General features: G+C 39.0%; 1 protein-coding gene across 3 annotated transcripts in view; it reads right to left on the bottom strand.

Moving 5' to 3' along the window:
- The window catches only part of WDR11 (WD repeat domain 11), a 67,607-nt gene that overhangs the window by 19,972 nt on the left and 21,687 nt on the right, over nucleotides 1-25,948 (bottom strand). For all 3 annotated transcript variants that reach the window (XM_042960101.1, XM_042960100.1, XM_007084867.3), the window contains exons 11-16: nucleotides 25,830-25,914; nucleotides 12,882-12,988; nucleotides 10,619-10,694; nucleotides 5,751-5,859; nucleotides 4,020-4,144; nucleotides 2,950-3,097 (exon numbers count right to left, since the gene is read on the bottom strand). In XM_042960101.1, coding sequence (XP_042816035.1) covers nucleotides 2,950-3,097; nucleotides 4,020-4,144; nucleotides 5,751-5,859; nucleotides 10,619-10,694; nucleotides 12,882-12,988; nucleotides 25,830-25,914 — 650 coding nt within the window. The remainder of the gene's footprint in view (nucleotides 1-2,949; nucleotides 3,098-4,019; nucleotides 4,145-5,750; nucleotides 5,860-10,618; nucleotides 10,695-12,881; nucleotides 12,989-25,829; nucleotides 25,915-25,948) is intronic.

Below are 25,948 nucleotides of genomic sequence, written 5' to 3'. Positions count from 1 at the left end.
TCCAGCTCTTGATCTCAGCTCAGGTCTTGATCTCAGGGTCGTGAGTTCAAGCCCTGCATTAGGCTCCATACTGGGCATGGAGCGTACTTTAAAAAAAAAAAAAAAGTATTTCAAAGAATTCAATAATAAAAAACTTAGAAAGGTATGTTAAATAAACAGAATTCTATATAGTATGAAGCAACACTCCAAGGTCTTATTAAACAATTTTTAATTAAGAATTTGCCTTTAGGGGCACCTGGGTATCTTAGTTGATTAAGTGTCTAACTCCTGATTTCAGCTCAGGTCGTGATCTCACAGTTCATGAATTTGAACCCCACATCGGGCTCCACGGTAGCAGTGTAGAGCCTGCTTGGGATTCTCCCTCTCTCTCTCTCTCTCTCTCTCTGCCTCTCCCCCATGCTGTCTCTCAAAAATAAATAACTTTAAAAAAAAAAAAAAGAATTTGCCTTTACTATTTAGTTTTAAAAACTTTCACATTTTATAACTTTACTTCCTAAACTCTAAAAATTAAAACGTAAAAGTTTAAAATTTAAGCTCTGAAATCAAATTAGAATTATAAGTGAAGATATTAATACAACCATATAATTAAACAATCCAGATCTTTCTACCTAAGAGTTTGTTGGTGGGATACGAGCCACATGGAATACCAAGGTGCTTTCAGAGGATGCGGCATAAAGCTGCTTTGTGGCTCTAAATAATCCTGAGAGAACTAAATGTAAGATTAAAACTCAACAGAGTATTATTAGTTGACACTGTTATGTTCCTGTATATAAAATATGATGTTCCAAAGATCAGAAGTAAGGCTGGCCACAAAGCAGGGACACTCATTCTCTCCCACTGTTCTAGTTTTGTGAATAAAGGCAATCAACTACAGACACTCCAGAATTTAAAATACGCCAAACTTTCCTTTTCTTTTTACCGTCTGTATATACACTATAGTTCTGGGGCCAACTCAAAGCAAATGTTTAATACTTCACATTTGGGAGGAAGGTAATAAATATTGGATTAAGACAAGCAAACAAAACCCTGCCTAAATTCTATATTAGTCCCTAGAAAATATTTAAATTCCAGAGAATAAAAATGACGAGCCAATTCCTCGTGTATTATTGAGAAGATGCTCAAATCCCTTTCCCTAACTGCTCTAACCTGCTCTAAACTACATACTCATTTCACCGGAGGCTGGTCATTCCATGAGAAAGTGGCTTCTAGCCATGGAATAGAAGGCTCTGGCAGGCAGATGGAGACTCGCTATAGCCTTACTTTAGACCTCCACAAAAGGAGACAGAATCTTACAAGTCCTGAGGCACAATTATCATCCTGAAAGGAATACTTTTAAGAGGGAAACTTGGGTCTAATGTCCAAAAGTTTTCAACTTTTTCTGGGGTAAGGAGGAACTGGCATCTCAATTACTGGATCGTTTCCATATCCTCATCGCAAGCGTGGAGCAGATTAGCAGCAGACGGAACTGCCTGCGAGTGGCTCTAGAAGCGCTGAGATGGGGCTTCTCTGGGCTTCCGGAGGAGGAACCTTCTATTTTCTAAGACAGCAGACAGGTTCCACGGGACGGCCACAGGGCACTGCAAGTCTTGCGTCTGCACCCCTTAGTGGTCTTTCATTCTATACGCTTAAAGTAAGTTACCTTTCTGTTAGGACTACCAAATATCAATCTTTCACACTCTCATTACCACCTCCATCCTTTCAAACTAGTGACAATTGGAAAAAGGTCAAAATAGGCATTACTAAGTCTCAGGTATGACCTGTTCTATAGAACAGTAACAATGAAACTGGTTTGAAAAGTACTTTCACATGTTATTTCCATTTCTAGGAGAGAAGGTTGTTTGGCCTCAACTCTTCTGTTGTTTACAAGGAAGATGTGGCAGCAGCCTCTAAGAGGTCCCACTAACCCGGCCTTGAGGACTCATGTCCCTTGGCAGTCACCTCCCACGAGGAACAGGACTGCCCCGTGAACCAACAGCACACTGAGGAAATGATGGAGTGTGATCGCCCAAGGTCCTAAACACTGCAGCTTTCTCTGTGTTCTCTTCTTGGATCACTCGCTCTGGAGGAAGGCACTCGACCCTCTGGAGAGGGCCACGTGAGGAGGAACAGAGGCCACTCGTCAACAGCCTGCATTATTTTGCAATGGCCTGTGAGTTAGCCATCTGGAAATGGACCTTGCACCCTGGCCGCCATCCTGACTACAACCCATGAGACTCTGAGTCACCTGCAAAATATGAGGGCTGGCATTCAACTAAAACATTACATTGTTAGACAACAATTTTAAATGAATAGATGTATTTTATGCCATCATCTCATCCCTCCGCTTAACCATTATAATAGTATTAGTTAACAAAAACATCTTCTTAATCTCTTCATTAAGAACAACCTCTGAGATGCACGCGGACATGAACTGTGAACTACAGAACCTCTGGGGATCTCACAAGGTCATAGAAGGATACACATAACTTAGTGAATATTAATACCATTGCACTTACAACCTGATTACTATTACCCCAAAATAATGCTAGACTGTAAGTCAAATCCTTCAGGGTAACGCCTGAAATGGAAAGAGGAGAGACACTGGAGTCAGACGACAGACCTGAGTTTAGAACTGCCATGTCGCTAAGCTGGGTAATGTTGGGAAAGTTACTTGTTCTCCCTCAGTTTTGTCACAGATAAAATGGAAATAATTCCTCATGGATTATTAAAGGGATAAAAAGTAAGTAACACGTAGTAAGTATTTACGCTAAGTAGTTACAATGTTATTCTCTAGCAGTATGGGACAAGTTTATTATCAATGATAGTATCTCCTTAAATAGTGAAGTTTATTATTTACATTAAACTTTTCTGAAATAGTTTCACAACTTAACTATGGCTTCCCTGGATATGGAATCAACAGAATCTTTGATCAGAACTCTCAATAAAGATTTAACCAGGAGTTGGACTCACATCCGGTGGAATCCGAGCACTATCTTTCACGGAGTTTCCTTCAACCGTGAGATGATAAACTTGGCCGTCATTATCAGTAAACACAAAATGTTCTCGGGCAGAGATGTTCTGGCTGAGTTCAGATTTACTTTCTGCCTCCTGCAACAAGCTTTGGAATAGAGACAAGATAAAGGTATTTCTTTTCCCTAGAGTGACAGTTAATTAACTTGCCCAAAATATAGATGCATTAACAAGAGGTCCAAAATGATTTCAAAGAAACAAACAAATCACAAGAAACAAAAAAACAAAACAAAAGGCTGAAACGGATCTTTGCCCAGCTACTAATATAGAAAACACAAATTAGGGGCGCCTGGGTAGCTCCTGATTTCAGCTCAGGTCATGATCCCAGGGTTGTGGGACTGAGCCCTGCTTTGGGCTCTCTGCTTAAGCTTCTCTCTCTCCCTCTCCCTCTACCCCTCCCCCACACTCACAGGCTTACTCTCTCTTAAAAAAAAAACAAACCCAGAACAACAACAAAACACAAATGACTCCCAACTGGTCACACTATGAGAGAACACTTACCCCCCCCAGAGGCATGCGGTCATCTAGACCTCACACAAGGAACTTCTTCACCATTTCTGCTGCAGAACACTCCTCAGCAGAAGAGAGGCCTTACCTCGACCCATCATTCTTTCTGAAGTTTTTTATTTGTAAAATTGATGGGAATGGGGATGGGGACAGTCCATAAATCTAGAATTCTCTCTGTATTTTCTTTGGTGTACATAAAATGAAAATATGATGTATCTAGATGTTCATGCTACACTCATTTGAATTTCAGCAGCTGAAGTTTATGGAACACATTCGCTAATGGATGCCGACATGTGGAATTTACTGGGTACGTTATTGACCGCACTAAGAAATGAAATAATAGAATTCACTTCAGTCTTCCAGGTATGCACCGAAGCACAACAAAGTATGTTCAAAAGCAGACTGCACCTTGCTGCTAGAGATGCCTTTGGGTGACATTTGTCAAGTTCCCGAGCATGACACTGGTATCCCAAATGACCAAGGCAGGAAACAGCACACCGCACCTGATCACGGACGATTCGACGACACTCAGCTCTGTATCTGAGACCACAGTCTGGCGGGCCATGGCCTCTCGGGTGGCCAACTGTTTCTTTCTCAGGCTCTTCAAGTTGTGAGATGGTGACCACTCCTGGGAAGCAAAGACAGGCACACCTGGAAATGCTGAGTTTACTTCAGTCAAAGAATCCTTCCAGAACAGCTGGGCATGCTCGCCACTGCCTGGCATCACTTCTTATTACTGCACATGAATTCACAATTTGTTCTGAGGTTTTATCTGTTTACACAAAGGTTGAATGAATGCATTTTAATTAGTGCTTAAGGCAGATTTTAATAGTCTACCTCTTACCTCCTTCTCCCTCTAATCTTTAATGAGAGCTTAAGGTAGAAGAGTTTAATGGCAAAGTTCCAAAAGGTCTAACTTTTTGGTGCTTTCTTTTTCTTACAAAATGAAAATAATAAATATAATTATGAGATTTCCTCTTCCCTACTTCTACCTCTCCCCTGCAGGTGCACAGGGTGAGATTCGTGTTCCTCCAATCATGGCCCACTGTCATCCACAGATCCACCTCAAAGCTCTGATTTTATTTACTTATTCTTTTGCATTCCCACCTATTCTAATGCATTCAATCTAATATCCTTTCAGCAAAGGATACCCAGACTGCCTCCAAACTCTCACGACAAATAACGCTGCAGTCAGTACCCTCACAGAAGCTCCTTTGTGATCAGGGGCTGAAGAGCTGGCACACAGGGGATGTCTGTCTGCCCAGGCGCAGTCAGTCTGCTCTGCAGAGCGCCTCACTGATCTGCTTTCCCACCAATAGTTGCATAAGGATTCCTGTGTCCCATACCACACCCGCATCTGGTTTCCCAGTTTTTGCTAGTCTAAGAGTTATACCATGATTATTCTATTTTGTCCATCTTTAAAAACAGATGAGTTTGAATCTTTCTTCATATGCTTCTTGGCCTTTTAGGTTTCTCCACCAACCGCTCCCGTCCTGTGGCCATCTTTCCACGGGGGTTCCTGTCCTGTCACTGTATAAGTGCAGGACTTCCCACGATCCCAACCCCCTACAGGGATTAGCTGGTCCTTTGTTGGTTGCAGACACCGGTAAATTTCTTTTTCCAACTGGTCTTCTATATTTAACTTTGACATTAGTGTCCTTCATTGAATAGAAAGCATCAATCTTGACATAATTAAATGCATGAATTTTTCTTTTTTTGCCTTTTGGTTTGAGCTTCTATTGCCCTTTCCTGCTTCCAGGACACAAAAGTATTCTTTTTTGTTTGACTATATTAATCTTACAGCTTTACATTTTTACATTTAGGTCTTTAATCCTGGAGAGCCCACTTCTGAATAGAGTATTAGGTAGAGATCCAGTATTTTTCTCCATAAAGTGAGACCACTTTCCCAATACTGTCCTCCACTTTTTTCAAGGCTGAGTTAGCTGTTATGATTTTTATCCTTTCATAAATCTTTTGGAGTATGTTTATCATGTTCCTCAAAACATCTAAGTAAAATTGTAATTGGAATTCCACCAACGGTATTATCTTAACCGAACCAAGAAAATAAGACTTATCTCCAGGTATTTAGATCATCTTCTCTTGAACACACATTTTTAACAAGAAAATACATGGCAGTAATGACTTCAATTCGAGCTAAAGAAAAATACCCACCACACACACACGCCTATGTCCTTCACGCATGAAGAACATTTAGTTCTTCAGCTGGAACTTACCAAAGCAGTCACTGCAGGGAAGTTTTTGGACATCTCTCTCAGAATGGTACAAGTCCTAACATCCCATAACTCCAGGGGTTTATCTTTGAATACAACTGCCAAATACTGCCTAAAATAAACAAAATTACTAAATAAGCCCCTTATTGCAAGATTTTCACCATAATACATATAAAAAGTTGAGTAAATCAGAAAACTCACATGACACATTCTAAACACAGACAATATAAATTAACATTTAGTTCTCATGGCTAATAGTTTTAAGAAGGTAAAACCCTAAGATGACCTTTGAGAGCCATACAGCCAAACTTACGTAAGGAGCCCAGCTCAGAAGACAGAATAAAAAAAGGCACAAGTTCATATCCTGGTGAAACAGTTTACGGTAATATGGTAACCCTCCCAAGATTTAATTTTCTGGCACGTGACATGAGAATACCCCTACCTAACCCAATGAATTGGTATGAGGATTATGGTAAAAATTAAATGAAAAAGTAAAGGTTTTCATAAAGTTTCTATCATGCTGACACTGAGGAAATGTGAGAGTAGAAAGATCCCTACATTCAGTGCATCCAAAGACTTATGTTCTCTTGCTCAGGACAAAGTTTGCCACTTGATAATTATGTGGCCTCAGACAAACCAGGTAATCTTTTGGAGTTTTAGTCTACTTATCTTTGTAATGGTGTTAATAACACCTGTCTTACCTCCCTCACTGAATGCTCTAAGAATAAAAAGGGGGAGGGGAGGGGAGAGCGCACATGAATTAATTTTATAAACCACGATGGACTATACAAATGAAATATGTTACACTTTTTACTATGTCTAACATAAAGGCATCTAGTGGCTTGTATGTAAATAACTAATAAAAGACAAAATCTGGTGAATGCTATAAAGATTCACTACGAAAGAAGAGATTTATTTTGACAATCGGGCAATGGCATTCCAGGCAGAGTTACAAATGTGACAAATGGCCAAGACAAGAAAGGACACAGAGCGGGGGAACACGCTACCTGATGCAGAACGTGCGACAGCAATCATGGTGAGAAAGACTAAAGTGTGAATTTTGGATCACATCACAAAAGACTTAGAACACTGGAACATGTCAGACTAGGTTATAAAGAGATTTATCTTGCAGAGAATAGTGGATCACTGAAGGCTTTCGGATAGGAGGGATAAAGTGATCAGTCGTTTTAGGTGTATTAACTTAGCAGGTGTATGTAGAGTCAAGACTGGCTGGAAACAGGAGAGACTGGAGTCCAAATAGTTTAACTGAACAATTCTGAAAACTTTCAGTCTCAGGACTCCTTTACATTTTTAAAAGTTATTGAGGACCTCCCGCAAAGAACTTTTATGTGGTTTATAACAATTGACATTTTGCATATTAGAAACGAAATCTAAGAAATTAAAAACTATCCTTATTAACTCATTTTAAAGTAAAAAAAATAGAAAATAGCAAGGTGGTAGATTTCAACATAAGGCACATTGATGATTACATTAAATAGGAATAATTTAAACACTGTCATTTGAAACACAAATTACCAAATAGAATAACAAGCCCGGACTACATGCTTTCTAGAAGAAATCAACTTTAAATGTAAAGACATAGGTAAGACACAAGTAAAAGGAAGAAAAAGATACACCATGCAAACTTTAGTCAAAAGAGAGCAGGAGTGGCTATACTAATCAGACAAATCCGACCTACTTCTGAATAAAGAATAGGACCAAAATAAAGAGGATATTTCATAATGATAAAGAAGTCAATTAATCAAAAGGACATAATAGTAATACCAAATATGCATGTACCCAAGAGCAGAGCTTTAGAATATCTAAAGCAAGAACTCAAGTTCTTCAAAAGAAGAATACATCCAGAACAAAGTTCATTTCAACACTCATCTCTCAGTAATAGAGAGAAAGGCTGGCAGAAAATCTGTATGAATGTGAGACTTGAATAACTACAAACCAATCTTTTCAAGAGCATATGGAACATTCACTAAGACAGACCACATTCTGGGCCACATAATAATCACATGAAATTTATAAGGACTAAAATAAAATATGCTGACTCTAATCAAAATCATAAATTAACAGAAAGATATCTGGCAAACCCCTAAATATTTTGAAATTAAACAATGTATCTCTAAATACCCACAGAAATGTTAAAGTATAAGGGCGCCTGGGTGGCTCAGTTGGTTAAGCGTCCAACTTCGGCTCAGGTCATGATCTCGCAGTTTGTGAGTTGCAGCCCTGCATCGGGCTCTGTGCTGACATGACAGCTCAGGGCTTGCTTCAGAATCTGTGTCTCTTTCTCTCTCTGCCCCTCCCCCCGCTCAATCTGTCTCTCAAAAATAGACATTAAAAAAATTATTATACAGTGAATTAAAAGAAAACTCATCACATCAAAAGGTGTAAGGTACAGAAAAAGTAGTGCTTATGTAACATTAAATGCTTATATTAAATTTTAAAGAAAAACCTCAATTCAATCATCTACAGTTCTATCTTAAAAGGGCGAAAGATTTATACGATCTGAAGAGAAACCAGAGTATACAGTTCTATCTTAAGAAACTAGAGAAAGAACATATTAAGCCCAAAGTAAGCAGGCAAAAAAAAAAGATACCTATGGCATTCGATGAAACAAAAACTAGAAAACCATAGAGAAAAATTAAAGAAACTGAACAAGGTTTTTTGAAAATATCAACAAAACTGATCACTGTAATTCAGTAATATCAGAAATGAAAGAGCCATCATTCAGGTGAAACAGACATTAAAATAAAATCATGAACAAGTTTTAATCAATAAATTCAACAATTTCATTGAAATGGACAGATTTCTTGAAAGCCACTACCAGAGTTCATTGGGGAAAAACAAAAAAAACAAACCCTAAATAGTTATATATTTATGAAAGAACTGAATATGTATTTAAAAGCTTTTCCACAAAGAAAGCTCTAGGCCCAGGTGGGTTCCCTGGTGAAATCTTCCTATTCAAGTAAGGAATAATACCAATTCTACACAAATTCATCCAGAAAAAAAGAAGAGGAGGAAATATTTCACAACTTGTTTTACAAGGTCAACATTACCCTGATTCTAAAACCAGACAAGGATAGTACATGAAAACTAGGTCAGTATCTTTCATGAGCACAGATGCAAAAAATCCTTAATAAAACATTAGCAAATAAAACCCAGGAATATACCAGAATATTAGCAAATCAAATGCAATAATATATCATGACCAAGAAAAATTTATCCTAGGGATGTAAAGTTGGTTTAACATGAAATAGAGGTCCATGTAATTCACCATATTAGCTGACCTAAAACAAAAACCACCATCATGGTGACGTCCATAAATGCAGAAAAAGCATCTGACCAAATCCATCACCTTCTCAATACAAAGTTTCAGCAGACTAGGAACAGAAAACTTCCTCAATCTAACAAAGGGCACCTACAAAACATCTACAACTAACATTTTGCTTAATGTTGAAAGACTGAACGCTTTCTCCGTAAAATCCAGAAACAGAACAAAGATGTCAGTTCTCATCATTTCTATTCAACATTGTACTGGAGGTCCTACTCAGTACAGCAAAGCAAGGGGGGGAAAAAGGCCCATACTCCAGAAAATAGAGATATAGAAGTGTCTTTACTGGCAAACGACAGTGAAGTATGTCTATATAGAAAATAGTACGGAATCAACAAAAATGCTACTAGAAATATTACTGAAAGATATTAAAGCTGTAAATAAGTGGAGAGAGACACCATGTTCATGAATCCCAAAACCTGTTAAGATGTCGATTCTTCCCCACATTGATCTATGGATTCAATGCAATCCCAATCAAAATCCCAGGAAGCTTTTTTGGGTAAAATTGATAAGCTAATTCTAAAATTTATATGGAAATGCAAAGATCCTCATAAAGCTAAAGCAATTTTGTTTTTTTTTTTATTTTTTATTTATTTATTTATTTATTTTTTTAACGTTTATTTATTTTTGAGACAGAGAGAGACAGAGCATGAACGGCGGAAGAGCAGAGAGAGAGGGAGACACAGGATTGGGAGCAGGCTCCAGGCTCTGAGCCATCAGCCCAGAGCCCGACGCGGGGCTTGAACTCACGGACCGTGAGATCGTGACCTGAGCTGAAGTCAGACGCTTAACCGACTGAGCCACCCAGGCGCCCCAAGCTAAAGCAATTTTGAAAACTATTGTGGACAGCTTACTCTTTCTTTTTTGTTCTTCTGATTGGTTTTCATTCAGTCTCTGTGTTTAATAATCTTGCTTTACATGTATTTTCTCTTGGAATGAAAAAGTCAAAACTTACTAAAATTAAAATTATAAGGAAAGAACATCAGTTCTTTCACTCAACAAACCCATGCTGAGATAGAAATGCATAAGAATTTCATTAGGTAACAAATAACATTTTCTTAGTGGGTGATAGGTATTTACAATAGAGCTATAGCAGAACAAACAGATTACTGGTTTTACCAATCTAATGAAATGTTATCTCATCTTTTTAAGTAGAAATTAAAAGCAATAGGGGTGCCTGAGTGGCTCAGTTGGTTGAGTGTCCAACTCTTGATTTCAGCACAGGTCATGATCTCACACAGTTCATGGGACAGAGACACGCGTCGGGCTCTACATTGACAGCACAGAGCCTGCTTAGGATTCTCTATCAGTCTCTCAAAATAAATAGGTAAACATTAAAAAAAAAAAAAAAAGAAATTAAAAGAAATAGCAATTTAATTTTGTGATCAAAATATTTTCTTGGATAGAGCTGCATAGCACCATTTATTATCATTAAGAAATTCTATACGTACACTTTCTTCGAGATTAAAACAAATTTTTAAGATTCCATTGTGATAACACTAGATTTTTTTTGGTTCATACTTACTTCAAATGAGATACTTTAATCATTTCGATGGGTGACTCATCATTGCCTCGTTCACCGCGAAAAGCAATGCTCCTACCTTTATTGCAAATATTAAAGAAAATGTAAAAAACCAGATAAAACATGTAAGACACAAGAACTTATCCACACCAATGGAATCTGATCTGGGCTGCCTCTACTCTCCCATTCATTCTTCCACTTGCTTCTAAGTTATTTCAATTACTCTAAATTTAAAACATATTCTTAGAAGTATTACAAGTTAAAGACAAATTAATATATTACTTGTATTCAAATATCTATTTTATACAAATATATTTTCCTTTGTTGTAGAGTTTTTTGAATACCTTCGGTGGTTTCTTACAGTTATATTTTAGAAATTAAGAAATCAATTTCTAAAGTTTCAACACATTTATGGTAAAGGAATTGTCTACTATAAAAACTACTGGTATATTTAAAGTAATATAAATATTTGCATGCTCACGAAACTAACTAGTGGGGAAAACACTTTCTAAATTGGTACTTAAGATTTCTTGTCCCATGAACAAAGCTCAACTGAAAGACTTTGACATGTTCCTATCAAAAGCTCTCTACACATTGAAATTGGGGAATGATAAGAATTAGTTAACTGCCAAAGAAGCTAAGTGGCTTTCTGTAATTAAAAAATGCAAATTCTACTTCATGTGGGAACAAATATATTTTAATAACTTTCTCACATTTGTATTTACATTAAACAAAAGAGAGAAAGTAATCAAAGACAAGTGAACGCCTGCATGCCTCCCTCCTCCCCAGTGCCATCAAATGAGATCTCCCTCTTCTTATTTGCCAAACACCCACATCCTTTCCTGACTCCGCTGGTCTGCTGCCCTCCTTTAGAAGACAAGACTAAAAAAGTCAATCATCTATGAAGTCAAATATCCCACTTAAGCAAGTCAGTAACTATGACTTAGAAATTTGTTCATGAAAAATAAATACGTGAAAGAAAGATTTTAAGTTAACTAACAGTCTTGAACTTGAGCTGACCGGGGGGAAAAAATGGGAAAAAATGAATGACACTAGAAAACAGCATTTCACCCCCAGGCTACCATGTAATTAGAGAAACCCCAATCTGGGGGCAGGGTTTACTAGGCAGGCCACTTCCACTGAGACCAGAACACTGAACTGATTCCAGTGGGGCTAATTCCCTGAGGTTTAGTAACATACTCTGATAAGTAAGAACAACCATACCCTGGAGATACATACGGAGAATACAAGGAAACAACCATATACTTGATTTACCGCACACACACGTACACACATACATATCTTAGGGTTAAACCAGCTACATATATATTCTCGTTGCCACACCATTTTAGAGAAACTCAGGACTATTTTGTTAAGAATTCTATTTGAAATCATGCATGTGCCATAAAATAATTTGAAACTCTCACCTTATTCTTTCTTCAAGTTCTTCATTTTGAGATTCACTGGGTTGTAGGTTTTTAAACAATTCTGAACAAGTTACTTTACTGGAATGTTTCCTATTGTAGTCTTTAAACTCCCAAATTTCCCTATTCAGTCAGCCAGAGACTACCAAAAGTTTTAAATATGAGCACTTAACAAGAATCCTTACCTACAAATTTATAAAGGTTTTCCTACAAAGGCCAAAAGTTATAAAAGAGAATCTAATAAAGCCTAATACAAAGATTTATTTTAAAACTGTACTTCTGGGGGCGCCTGGGTGGCTCAGTCGGTTGAGCATCCGACTTTGGCTCAGGTCACGATCTTGCAGTCTGTGAGTTCAAGCCCCGCGTCGGGCTCTGTGCTGACAGCTCAGAGCCTGGAGCCTGCTTCAGATTCTGTCTGTCTGTCTGTCTCTGTCTCTGTCTCTCTCTCTCTCTCTGCCCCTCCCCCACTCATATTCTGTCTCTCCTTCAAAAATAAATAAAACATTAAAAAAAATTAAAAAAAAAATAAAACTGTACTTCTGGTTATCTATAACAATGTACTTAAAGTAGAACTGATACCGTATTTAATTATGAATTTGTCTGTTCAGGCTAATGGTATGCCATTTACCATGCATTTATGTTAGCAGAATTTGCATACAAACAAGTCTTTCTAGAGCAATTACTACAGACAAAACAACAACAAAATGAATATACAAATACAGAATACAAGAAAAAAACTCCAAGTTGAAAGAAACTTTTTTGGAACATGTTTTATAAATAGCAACATCTTTGATCAGTATGACAAACCATTTTCAATCTTTTAATAGACTAAATACACAAACCTGTTGGAAGATCAACCAGCTGAAGTTCATTTCTCACTAATCCCATATTGTTCGGTGTTGAAGTAGCAAAGGAAAGAAAACCAGTCAAACTTGTCCATTCGATACCCCTAAAGTAAGAAATTAAATAAAGTTTAGTGAAATAAACTGGGTGGGTCACTTGGTTCATCTCAGGTCAGTTGGTTCACCTCACGGTTTGTAAGCCTGAGCCCCAGGTCAGGCTCTGTCTGTGCTAACAGCTCAGAGCCTGGAGCCTGCTTCGGATTTTGTGTCTCCCTCTCTCTCTGCCTGTTCCCCCAGCCCCCCACCCTGCTTTCGCTCTCTCTCTCAAAAATAAATACACATTAAAAAATAAAAAAGAATAATATTAACAAGACCTTTCATTTGAGCCTAATTACCATACATTTCCAATATATGTGAAATTATTTCCAATTAAAACTTTATCTCCAAATGAAATGATAAGATAGTTCAGTTACCAGGATTCATAGCAGCATTAAAATGACTATTAAAATGTGGCAAAGGAGAGAGTCACTTATCACAGTAATTTGCAAGAATTCCACTGCTTAAGAAAGAGTGGTACGGAAATATTCTGAGCAATCCCTATCAAAGTAACACCCACATTCTTTTACAGGGCTAGAACAAACAATCCTAAAATTTGTATGGAATCAGAAAGACCCCAAATAGCCAAAGCAATCCTGAAAAAGAAAACCAAAGCCTAAGGCATCACAACTTCGGACTTCAAGCTGTATTACAACACTGTAATCATCAAGACAGCATGGTACCGGTACAAAAACAGACACATAGATCAATGGAACAGAACAGAGAACCCAGAAATGGATCCACAAACATATGGCCAACTAATCTCTGACAAAGCAGGGAAGAATATCCAATGGAAAAAAGGACAGTGTCTTCAGTAAATGGTGTTGCGAAAACTGGACAGCGACATGCAGAAGAATGAAACTGGACCACTTTTTCACACCATACACAAAAATAAACTCAAAATGGATGAAAGACCTAAACATAAGACAAGAAGCCATCAACATCCTAGAGGAGAAAACAGGCAACAATCTCTGACCTCGGCTGCAGCAATTTCTTACTTGACATGTCTCCAGAGGTAAGAGAAATAAAAGCAAAAATGAACTACTGGGACCCCAAGATAAAAAGCTTCTGCACAGCAAAGGAAACAATCAGTGAAGCTAAGAGGCAATTGACAGAAGGGGAGAATATATTTGCAAATGGGTTAGTATCTAAAAATCTATAAAGAACTTACCAAGTCAATACCTAAAAAACAAATAATCCAGTGAAGAAATGGGCAAAACACATGAATAGACAGTTTTCCAAAGAAGACATCCAGATGGCTAACAGACACATGAAAAAATGCTCAACATCACTCACCATCAGGGAAATACAAATCAAAACCACTACGAGATACCACCTCACACCCGTCATAATGGCTAAAATTAACAATTCAGGAAAAAACAGGTGTTGGCAAGGATGCAGAGAAAAAGGAACCCTTTTGCACTACTGGTGGGAATGCAAACTGGTGCAGCCACTCTGGAAAACAGTATGGAGGTTCCTCAAAAAATTAAAAATAGAACTACCCTATGACCCAGCAATTGCACTACTAGGTATTTATCCAAAGGATACAGGTGTGCTGATTCAAAGGGGCACATGCACCCCCATGTTTATAGCAGCACTATCGACAATAGCCAAAGTATGGAAAGAGCCCAAATGTCCATCAACTGATGAATGGATAAAGAAGATGTGGTATATACACACAATGGAATATTACTCGGTGATCAAAGAGAATGAAACCTTGCCATTTGCAAGTATGTGGATGGAACAGAGTGTATTATGCTAAATAAAATAAGACAATAAAATAAATAAAATAAAATAAAATAAAATAAGAAATAAAAAGATCGTTATGATTTCACTCATATGTGGAGTTTAAGATAAAAAAGAGATGAACATAAGGAAAGGAAAGCAAAAATAACATAAAAACAGAGAGGGAGACAAACCATAAGAGACTCTTAAATACAGAGAACAAACTGAAGGTTGCTGGCGGGGTGATGGGTGGGGGGATGGGTTAAATGGGCAGGGGGCATTAAGGAGGACACTTGTTGGGACAAGCACTGGGTGTTATATGTAAGTGATGAATCACTAAATTCTATTCCTAAAATCATTACTACACTATATGTCAACTAACTTGGATTTAAATTTTAAAAAATTTTAAAAAATTGTAAAAAAAACAAATATTCTGAGCCAGACTGCTTTTAAAGTTGGGTACACTGAAGAATTTCATCAAATTTCCTAGTTGGCTAGGAGGCAGAAATTCCTGAAGCAAACAATTTGAACTTGGCTGTTAGATTTGGAAGCGGCTTACAGTTCCAAATGGTTTATTAATTAGAGAAAAGCACAAAAGAAAAATCTCAAAGAAACAAGAAGACAGCAACCTGTCAACCAGAGGCCTGGGAGTCTCCTTTATGGGGACTGACAGGAGGTGAATCCACAGTGTCTCCCACTGACATCAACTACAGAGTGCTACCACCATGGCTTATAGAGAATGGAGGTGGGGGCATGTGGGGAGCCACAGGACAAGTGCACAGTCAGAATCATAAGAAGGAGAAGGAGAAATTTTGCACTACTGCCCTACCTTGGTTACAAGGTCATAGAGGCTGGCTGGGAGGGACGTCTAACCTTTGTCCTATATGCATTTATGGGACAATTGTTGTTTAACAACATATCATCTATGACTGCTTTCCTGATATAATGACAGAATTGACTAGCTGTGATAGAAATTTTATGGCCTGCAAAGCCTAAAATCTTTACTATCTGGTCCTTTAGAAAAAATGCATGCTAACCCCGATCAAGTTTATCCATATCTACTCCAATTCGAAAGCTATTGTTAGATTTAGCATTACATGCTGTTTCGAACAGGTCTCGCATTTGCGCATGAAGATATGATGGCTTCCTGCATCATATCCAAACTCCTATGTAACTTCCGAGGCCATCCAGCCATTTGCTCATCCTACCAAATTTATCTCTCAATCCTCTGAATCTTGTCTGCTACTTTAACTACAGTAACTTTCCTCACTGACCCCTGTGTATCCACCGATTTGCCCTCCTCAGAGGGGCAAAGATGGTCCCAAAGGAGCTGAAAATAATATTTGTTAAACCAAGGAACTGCCATAGTTATCAAGGATTATAACTCTTTAAGTGTACAATTGTGCTGAAACACTCAAATCAGGCGCTTAAAACTGAGTGCCCTTAAGAACTTCCGTGCCTTGAGGGCGCCTGGGTGGCTCAGTCGGTTAAAAGTCCAACTTCGGCTCAGGTCATGATTTCAATGATTTCTGAGTTCGAGCCCCAGTCAGGCTGTCAGCACAAAGTCTGCTTTGGATCCTCTGTCCCCTTCTCTCTCTGCTCCTCCCCCTCTCATGCACACACTTCTCCCTCTCTCTCAAAAATAAACATTAAAAAAAAAAATGGGGCACCTGGGTGGCTCAGTTGGTGAAGCGTCCGATTTCGGCTCAGGTCATGATCTCACGGTTCGTGAATTCGAGCCCTACATCGGGCTCTGTGCTGACAGCTCGGAGACTGGAGCCTGCTTTGGATTCTGTGTCTTCCTCTCTCTGACCCTCCCCCATTCATGCTCTGTCCCTCTCTTATTTCTGTCTCTCAAAAATAAGTAAATGTTAAAAAAAATTAAAATTAAAATTAAAAAAATGTCCATGCTTGGCCTGAAAAGACCTCTCTCCTTCCCTCTTCAGATACTACTTGAGTTCAAATCCTGGCTTCAGCACTTCCAGCTCTGTGCTCCCTCTACACCTTACCTGTTATTACTGCAGGAATAATAACACTGTGTACATAAAGAATGCCTGGCACACAGTAAGCGCTGCATGTAGTAGCAATTACCATTATTATCATTACTATTCTTATTTCCAGATCTAAAGTCAAGCCCTATTTTCTTCGTGAATCCTCCTCATTTACTAAACTCAAAGCACACCTATACTGAATACAATATAAACTTGGTTACTCATTCACTGAAAAGCCTCATTGTCTCATGCTTCTCTTTCCCTTCTCTAACACGTCACAGTACTCATTAAGTAGATTTCTACTTAGAGTGAACAAAGAAGTGAGAAATCATCTTGGACTTACGGTGCTTTGTAAGTCTGGCAGCTTTGAGCAGATCTGTTCACCGACAAACCTAAGACACACTCTCCAAGGCTCGTTGCTGGCTATCTGAACACCTATGCTCCAGTAGTGATGCCACGACCTCTGGATACCAAGAATCCCGGTCCCCCTTCTTCATTCATTATTTTTACAGAGGTACCTGTGAAGTACCCAGTGTGTACCCGTGACTGTGCTAGGTGCTGAGAGTACCGCTGTGACATGAGTCGGGCCTTCTGGAACTTACGATCTAGCGGGGAAAAAAGACATTACATAAGTGTGTTCTTGATTCCTTATTACAAAAGACAGTGGGACGGAGTTCCACAGAAGCTTGTAAGAATCACACAGAATCTGGTCTCTGGGGCCTGCCGAGACCCAGAGGGCAAACAGGGTGCTGCCTGAAAGTCGAAACAACTTGAGGAAATAGTGCCACTGGCTGAGAGACGCTGCCCCGGATCGTACTCTTTGAAGGGAGGCACCACACCATGCCTCTCCATGTGACAGGCACTCAGTACGTTCTGGCGGATTAAATGAAGGATATCCGAGGAAAGCCAGCGTTCCTCCTTGTGACTGTACCACACGCATTCGGCCTGTTTTCCCCGCTGTTTACAAGACATCCCAGTGCTGAGCGTAGAAGAGAACACGGAGTGGCTGCTTGCTTGTAATCAAGCACTGTGAGCTTGTTGCCTTTGAGCAGAGTCCGGCAGCAGCTTTTCTATCTGATTCCTACTGATCAACTGAAGAAAATAAAAATCAAGTTGGACTTCAAAGAAAACTAGGTAAGGGCGGGATTATTTCTCAACAGAAAAGAATGAAAACTCTTGTCAAACAATAGCGAGCACCGCACTGCTCTCAGGATCAGAAAGTTGCTGTCCGGGTTTAATTACACACTGAGCTCTATTAAAAACTCCTAAGAAGAGCAGTTCCCTTTCTGACTCAATCCAGGATGGTTCTGCTGGGATTAACCAGCGAACAACTGTAACCGCAGACTCTGTCACCAGGTATCTGCGGTTCTCCCGGGCCTGCCGCAGAGGCTACTTCTTGACACTTAGGTGACTGGCGGTCATGGGGGGTGGGGGACACCCACCTCGGGAAGGCCTTGAACTTCTACAATGCCAAGAAACTAACTTGGGCCAAATTACAGACAAAACAGAGATTATTTTATTTTCCAAAAACCACTCAATTTGCTCAAAGTAATAGTCAGTCAACGTTCTGAAAGTCATATAAACTGCTACTGTAGTAAGTTTTGACACTGAAAATGGTATTGTGCTTTATTATCATAAATGTAGCCTACTGGACAAAGGCACAAACCAATAATAAACTTAAAAAAAATGGAGCACATTTGTGTGATCATTCACAAATCAGCCTGAGTAGCACATCCATTATTTGGTATTGCAAGTAACACTTTATAATTCAGCATCACTCAATAACAAACATTATCACAGCATGTGTAAGTCATGTACTTAGTGACATATACCACATGACTAATCCAGGATAACAAATCTCATTTAAAACTAATAGCTTGATCCCTCCGACGGGTCTGCCTCCCGCCTGGTGCCGCAGGGCCCCTCCCGCAGCGGACCAGCAAAGGCAAAGCGAGCCGAGCCTGCCCCTCCTGCCCCTGTGCACCTTGCAGATCCACCCCGGCTGATACGCCAGATCCCATCCAAGCAGCACCACAAGCCTGGCAGGGTGCAAGTAGCCCAGACAGGGGCCACGCCACTCCACAGTGAGTCCTGTCTCCGGGAGAGGGGAAGCTAAGGTACACACCAGTCGGACTGTGGCCCCAGCGGCGGGCTGGGGGCAGACATCAGGTCTGACTGCGGCCCCGCCCACCAACCCAAGTAACTCCAGACAGCATAGAGGAAGAGCCCTGCAGTTCCGCGCCACTCCAGGGACTATCCAAAATGACGAAACAGAAGAATTCTCCTCAAAAGAAACTCCAGGAAGTAGCGACAGCTAACGAACTGATCAAAAACGATTTAAGCAATGTAACAGAAAATGAATTTAAAATAATAGTCATAAAATTAATCACTGGGCTTGAAAAAAGTATAGAGGACAGCAGAGAATCTATTGCTACACAGATCAAGGGACTAAGAAACAGAAAGGAGGAGCTAAAAATGCTATAAATGAGCTGCAAAATAAAATGGAGGCGACCACAGCTCGGATTGAAGAGGCAGAGGAGAGAATAGGTGAATTAGAAGATAAAATTATGGAAAAAGAGGAAGGTGAGAAAAAGAGAGATAAAAAAATCCAGGAGTATGAGGGGAGAATTAGAGAACCAAATGATGTGATAAAACGCAATAATATAAGCATAATTGGGATTCCAGAGGAGGAAGAGAGAGAGAAAGGTGCTGAAGGTGTACTTGAAGAAATCATAGCTGAGAACTTCCCTAATCTGAGAAGGAAAAAGGCACTGAAATTCAAGAGGCACAGAGAACTCCCTTCAGATGTGACTTGAATCGATCTTCTGCACGACATATCATAGTGAAAATGGCAAAATACAAGGATAAAGAGAAAATTCTGAAAGCAGCTAGGGATAAACATGCTCTAACATATAAAGGGAGACCAATGAGACTAGTGATGGATCTATCTACTGAAACTTGGCATGCCAGAAAGGAATGGCAAGAAATCTTCAATGTGATGAACAGAAAAAATATGCAGCCAAGAATCCTTTATCCAGCAAGTCTGTCATTTAGAATAGAAGGAGAGATAAAGGTCTTCCCAAACAAACAAAAACTGAAGGAATTCATCACCACTAAACCAGCCCTATAAGAGATCCTAAGGGGGATCCTGTGAGACAAAGTACCAGAGACATCACTACAAGCATGAAACCTACAGATATCACAATGACTCTAAATCCGTATCTTTCTATAATGACACTGAATGTAAATGGACTAAATGCTCCAACCAAAAGACATAGGGTATCAGAATGGATAAAAAAACAAGACCCATCTATTTGCTGTCTACAAGAGACTCATTTTAGACCTGAGGGCACCTTAAGATTGAAAGTGAGGGGATGGAGAACTATCATGCTACTGGAAGTCAAAAGAAAGCTGGAGGAGCTTATATCAGATACTTATATCAGACAAAATAGACTTTCAATTAAAGTCTGTAACAAGAGATGAAGAAGGGCATTATATAATAATTACAGGGTCTATCCATCAGGAAGAGCTAACAATTACAAATGTCTATGCGCCGAATACGGGAGCCCCAAATATATAAAACAGTTAATCACAAACATAAGCAACCCTACTGATAAGAATGTGGTAATTGCAGGGGACTTTAATACTCCACTTACAACAATAAATAGATCATCTAGACACAATATCAATAAAGAAACAAGGGCCCTGAATGATACATTGGATCAGATGGACTTGACAGATTATTTAGAACTCTGCATCCCAAAGCAACAGAATATACTTTCTTCTCGAGTGCACATGGAACATTCTCCAAGATACATCACATACTGGGTCACAAAACAGCCCTTCATAAGTATACAAGAATTGAGATCATACCATGCATACTTTCAGACCACAATGCTATGAAGCTTGAAATCAACCACAGGAAAAAGTCTGGAAAACCTCCAAAAGCATGGAGGTTAAAGAACACCCTACTAAAAAATGAATGGGTCAACCAGGCAATTAGAGGAGAAATTAAAAAATATATGGAGACAAATGAAAATGAAAATACAACAATCCAAACGCTTTGGGAGGCAGCAAAGGCAGTCCTGAGAGGAAAATACATTGCAATCCAGGCCTATCTCAAGAAACAAGAAAAATCCCAAATACAAAATCTAACAGCACACCTAAAGGAAATAGAAGCAGAACAGCAGAGACACCCCAAAACCAGCAGAAGAAGAGAAATAATAAAGATCAGAGCAGAAATAAACAATATAGAATCTAAAAAAACTGTAGAACAGACCAATGAAACCAAGAGTTGGTTTTTTGAAAAAATAAATAAAATTGATAAACCTCTAGCCAAGCTTCTGACAAAGAAATGGGAGATGACCCAAAAAGATAAAATCATGAATGAAAATGTAATTATTACAACCAATCCCTCAGAAATACAAGCAATTATCTGGGAATACTATGAAAAACTATATGCCAACAAACTGGACAACCTGGAAGAAATGGACAAATTCATAAACACCCACACACTTCCAAAACTCACACAGGAAGAAATAGAAAGCTTAAACAGACCCATAACCAGCAAAGAAATTGAATCAGTTATCAAAAATCTCCCAACAAGTAAGAGTCCAGGACCAGATGGCTTTCCAGGGGAATTCTACCAGACATTTAAAGCAGAGATAATACCTATCCTTCTCAAGCTGTTCCAAAAAAATAGAAAGGGAAGGAAAACTTCCAGACTCATTCTATGAAGCCAGTATTACTGTAATTCCTAAACCAGACAGAGACCCAGCAAAAAAAAGAGAACTACAGGCCAATATCCCTGATGAATACGGATGCAAAAATTCTCAAGATACTAGCAAATCAAATTCAACAGCATATAAAAAGAATTATTCACCATGATGAAGTGGGACTCATTCCTGCGCTGCAGGGCTGGTTCAACATTCACAAATCAATCAGTGTGATACATCACATTAATAAAAGAAAAGATAAGAACCATATGATCCTGTCAATCGATGCAGAAAAAGCATTTGACAAGATTCAGCATCCTTTCTTAATAAAAACCCTCCAGAAAGTTGGGGTAGAAGGAACATACTTAAACATCATAAAAGTCATTTAAGAAAAGCCCACAGCTAATAACATCCTCAATAGGGAAAAACTGATAGCTTTCTCCCTGAGATCAGGAACACGACAGGGATGTCCACTCTCACTGCTGTTGTTTAACATAGTGTTGGAAGTTCTAACATCAGCAATCAGACAACAAAAGGAAATCAAAGGCATCAAAATTGGCAAAGATGAAGTTAAGCTGTCACTTTTTGCAGATGACATGATATTATACATGGAAAATCCGATAGACTCCACCAAAAGTCTGCTAGAACTGATACATGAATTCAGCAAAGTCGCAGGATACAAAATCAATGTAAAGAAATCAGTTGCATTCTCATACACTAATAATGAAGCAACAGAAAGACAAATAAAGAAACTGATCCCATTCACAAGTGCACCAAAAAGCATAAAATACCTAGGAATAAACCTAACCAAAGATGTAAAAGATCTGTATGCTGAAAACTATAGAAAGCTCATGAAGGAAATTGAAGAAGATATAAAAAAATGGAAAAACATTCCGTGCTCATGGATTGGAAGAATAAATATTGCTAACATGTCAATACTACCCAAAGCTATCTACACATTCGATGCAATCCCAATCAAACTTGCACCAGCATTTTTCTCCAAGCTAGAACAAGCAATCCTAAAATTTGTATGGAACCACAAAAGGCCCCGAATAGCCAAAGTAATTTTGAAGAAGACCAAAGCAGGAGGCATCACAATCCCAGACTTTAGCCTCTTCTACAAAGCTGTAATCATCAAGACAGCATGGTATTAGCACAAAAAACAGACACATAGACCAATGGAATAGAATAGAAACCCCAGAACTAGACCCACAAAAGTATGGCCAACTAATCTTTGACAAAGCAGGAAAGAATATCCAATGGAAAAAAGATAGTGTCTTTAATAAATCGTGCTGGGAGAAATGGACAGCAACATGCAGAAGGATGAAACAAGACCACTTTCTTACACCATTCACAAAAATAAACTCAAAATGGATAAAGGACCTGACTGTGAGACAGGAAACCATCAAAACCCTAGAGGAGAAAGCAGGAAAACACCTCTCTGACCTCAGCCACAGCAATTTCTTACTTGACACATCCCCAAAAGCAAGGGAATTAAAAGCAAAAATGAACTATTGGGACCTCATGAAGATAAAAAGCTTCTGCACAGCAAAGGAAACAATCAACAAAACTAAAAGGCAGACAGTGGAATGGGAAAAGATATTTGCAAATGAGTTATTGGACAAAGGGCTAGTATCCAAAATCTACAAAGAGCCCACCAAACTCCACACCCGAAAAACAAATAACCCAGTGAAGAAATGGGCAGAAAACATGAATAGACACTTCTCTAAAGAAGACATCTGGATGGCCAACAGGCACATGAAAAGATGCTCAACATTGCTCCTCATCAGGGAAATATGAATCAAAACCACACTGAAATACCACCTCACGCCGGTCAGAGTGGCTAAAATGAACAAATCAGGAGACTATAGATGCTGGAAGGATGTGGAGAAACGGGAACCCTCTTGCACTGTTGGTGGGAATGCAAACTGGCGTAGCCACTCTGGAAAACAGTGTGGAGGTTCCTCAAAAAATTAAAAATAGACCTACTCTATGACCCAGCAGTAGCACTGCTAGGAATTTACCCAAGGGATACAGGAGTGCTGATGCATAGGGGCACTTGTACCCCAATGTTTATAGCAGCACTCTCAACAACAGCCAAAGTATGGAAAGAGCCTAAATGTCCATCAACTGATGAATGGATAAAGAAATTGTGGTTTATATACACAATGGAATACTACGTGGCAATGAGAAAGAATGAAATATGGCCTTTTGTAGCAACACGGATGGAACTGGAGAGTGTTATGCTCAGTGAAATAAGTCATACAGAGAAAGACAGATACCATATGTTTTCACTCTCATGTGGATCCTGAGAAACTTAACAGAAGACCATGGGGCGGGGAAGGGAAAATAATGTTAGAGAGGGAGGGAGCCAAACCATAAGAGACTCTTAAAAACTGAGAATGAACTGAGGGTTGATGGGGGGTGAGAGGGAGGGGAGGGTGGGTGATGGTTATTGAGGAGGGCACCTGTTGGGATGAGCACTGGGTGTTGTATGGAAACCAATTTGACAATAAATTTCATATTAAAAAAAATTAATAAACATTAAAATAAATAAATAATAAATAAATAAATAAATAAATAAATAAATAAAATGAGATAAAATTAGTTTGCCATGGCTTTATAAAAAAAAAAAAAACTAATAGCTTGCTGATAAACTAGCTATTGAGTCTTTATTAAAGATTTCAGTGTTCAGAAAAAAATGAAAATGACCTGATTTTCCAGAAGCAGGTATATGAATCCCAGCTCAGTCAACATTTTTATCTTGTTGCCAAAATGTGTGCTACATGCATTTTTTTAGCTGGAGATGTAGCCCATGTACTATAAATAAAGGTCAGTTCTGAAGCTTGAAACGCCCAGGTTAAATTCCATCTACTGTTTCACACATTACAATACTGAGTTTTTTCTGTAAAATGGGAATAAAAATAGTGCCTACCACATAAAGTTGTAGTGGGGATACAATGAAATGGTCATGCAAAATATCAGCACTTAACACAATCCTCAGAACACGTTGTGATTACATGGAGAGTCTGACTGGCTGGTGTCACCCACAGAAGGAAACACTACACAAAGGCAAGGGTGAAAGGGAATGTTAAGAGAAGAAATGCAGACAAGAAAGGGAGAGAGCAGGTAGTAGCAGTGGCAGAAAGGTCTACCGGAAGAAAAGACGAACAAGAGCCTGAAATGGGCCAAACTCAGACCTGTGTCACTGCACCCGACACCCTAGTGATTTCTAAAGACATTACGACTCCACGGAAAGGTATTTAAGGGGCTGCTGGAGGGCACAGCATAAGGTGGCAACCAACAGTCATTTGGGCTGCACCACAAACAACACTTGAAGGCAATGTAAGCTTTTCTGGAACTTCCATCACAATCAGAAGTTGTGATACTTAAAGGGTTAACCCTTCCCCATTCGGAAAACACAATTAGTCAGAATAACGTGTTCACTAAGGGATCATACGAATTTTAACATACGCGTGAGACCTATAATTATATAAAGTACAAAGGACAGAAAATAGCCTTTCTTATGTTTGTTAAAAGATCAAAAATGGTAGAAATGTGATAAATTTATATTATACATGCATAACTTCACAATCCATCTTTGCTGGGGCAAAGAAAAGCAGTCATGCCATCAACAAAAGAAGCTATCTGGGCGCCTGGGTGGCTCAGTCGGTTGAGTGACCAACTTTGGCTCAGGTCACTATCGTACGGTTCGTGAGTTCGAGCCCTGCATCGGGGTCTGTGCTGACAGCTCAGAGCCTGAAGCCTGCTTCAGATTCTGTGTCTTCCTCTCTCTCTGCCCCTCCCCCACTCATGCTCTGTCTGTCTCTGTCTCAGAAATAAACATTTCCAAAAATATTTAAAAAAAAAGCTACAGAGCAGATAATGCGCGCACATTAAAACAGGAAGCAACCTTCTTCCCTCAGACATCTCTGAATGCACAGAACTCATAAAACACATCACCTCTCAAAATGAAAGAAGAAATGCCATACAGTTTGGTCCTTTCCTCATGGTGTTGAAACAAAAAACAAATCAGATTTGTTAATAATTAAAACACCTTGATTCAAATTTTTCAGGAACAGTCTTACTGATGGATCTCTATAGACATGAAAAACAAATCATAGAAATATGAACAAGGAAACGCAGTGATATCTAGTGAGAAAATATCCTAGACTGTAGAAATAAGATGCAGCCATAAAAGGTAGAAAGAAAATTTCCCACTGCCTAATACCCTTTCACAAAGCAAACAATTAGTGCTCAGCCTTGATTAACATAACCATTACTCGAAACCTGAATAATCACTGTTCCAAGTTTCCAGGCAAAAAATCACCTCTGCAGAGGATTCAATATAGAAAATTCTACCAGCACTTTTTTCCAGTATTCTTGTATTTGTGATGTCAATGTCACAACGACATACTCACTTGACTTCACATGAGTGGACGCTTAACTCTTTGTGCAGCAGCCCACTGGTGAGATGGTACACCAGGACAGAACCATTACTTGTACCTATCGAAATGATGTAAAAGAAGGGTATTAATCT

This window comes from Panthera tigris, chromosome D2, assembly GCF_018350195.1.
Source record: "Panthera tigris isolate Pti1 chromosome D2, P.tigris_Pti1_mat1.1, whole genome shotgun sequence".
In the NCBI taxonomy this organism is placed as follows: domain Eukaryota; kingdom Metazoa; phylum Chordata; class Mammalia; order Carnivora; family Felidae; genus Panthera; species Panthera tigris.
The sequence above is the reverse complement of the archived record's forward strand: the minus strand, read 5'-3'. Positions and strand labels throughout refer to the sequence as shown.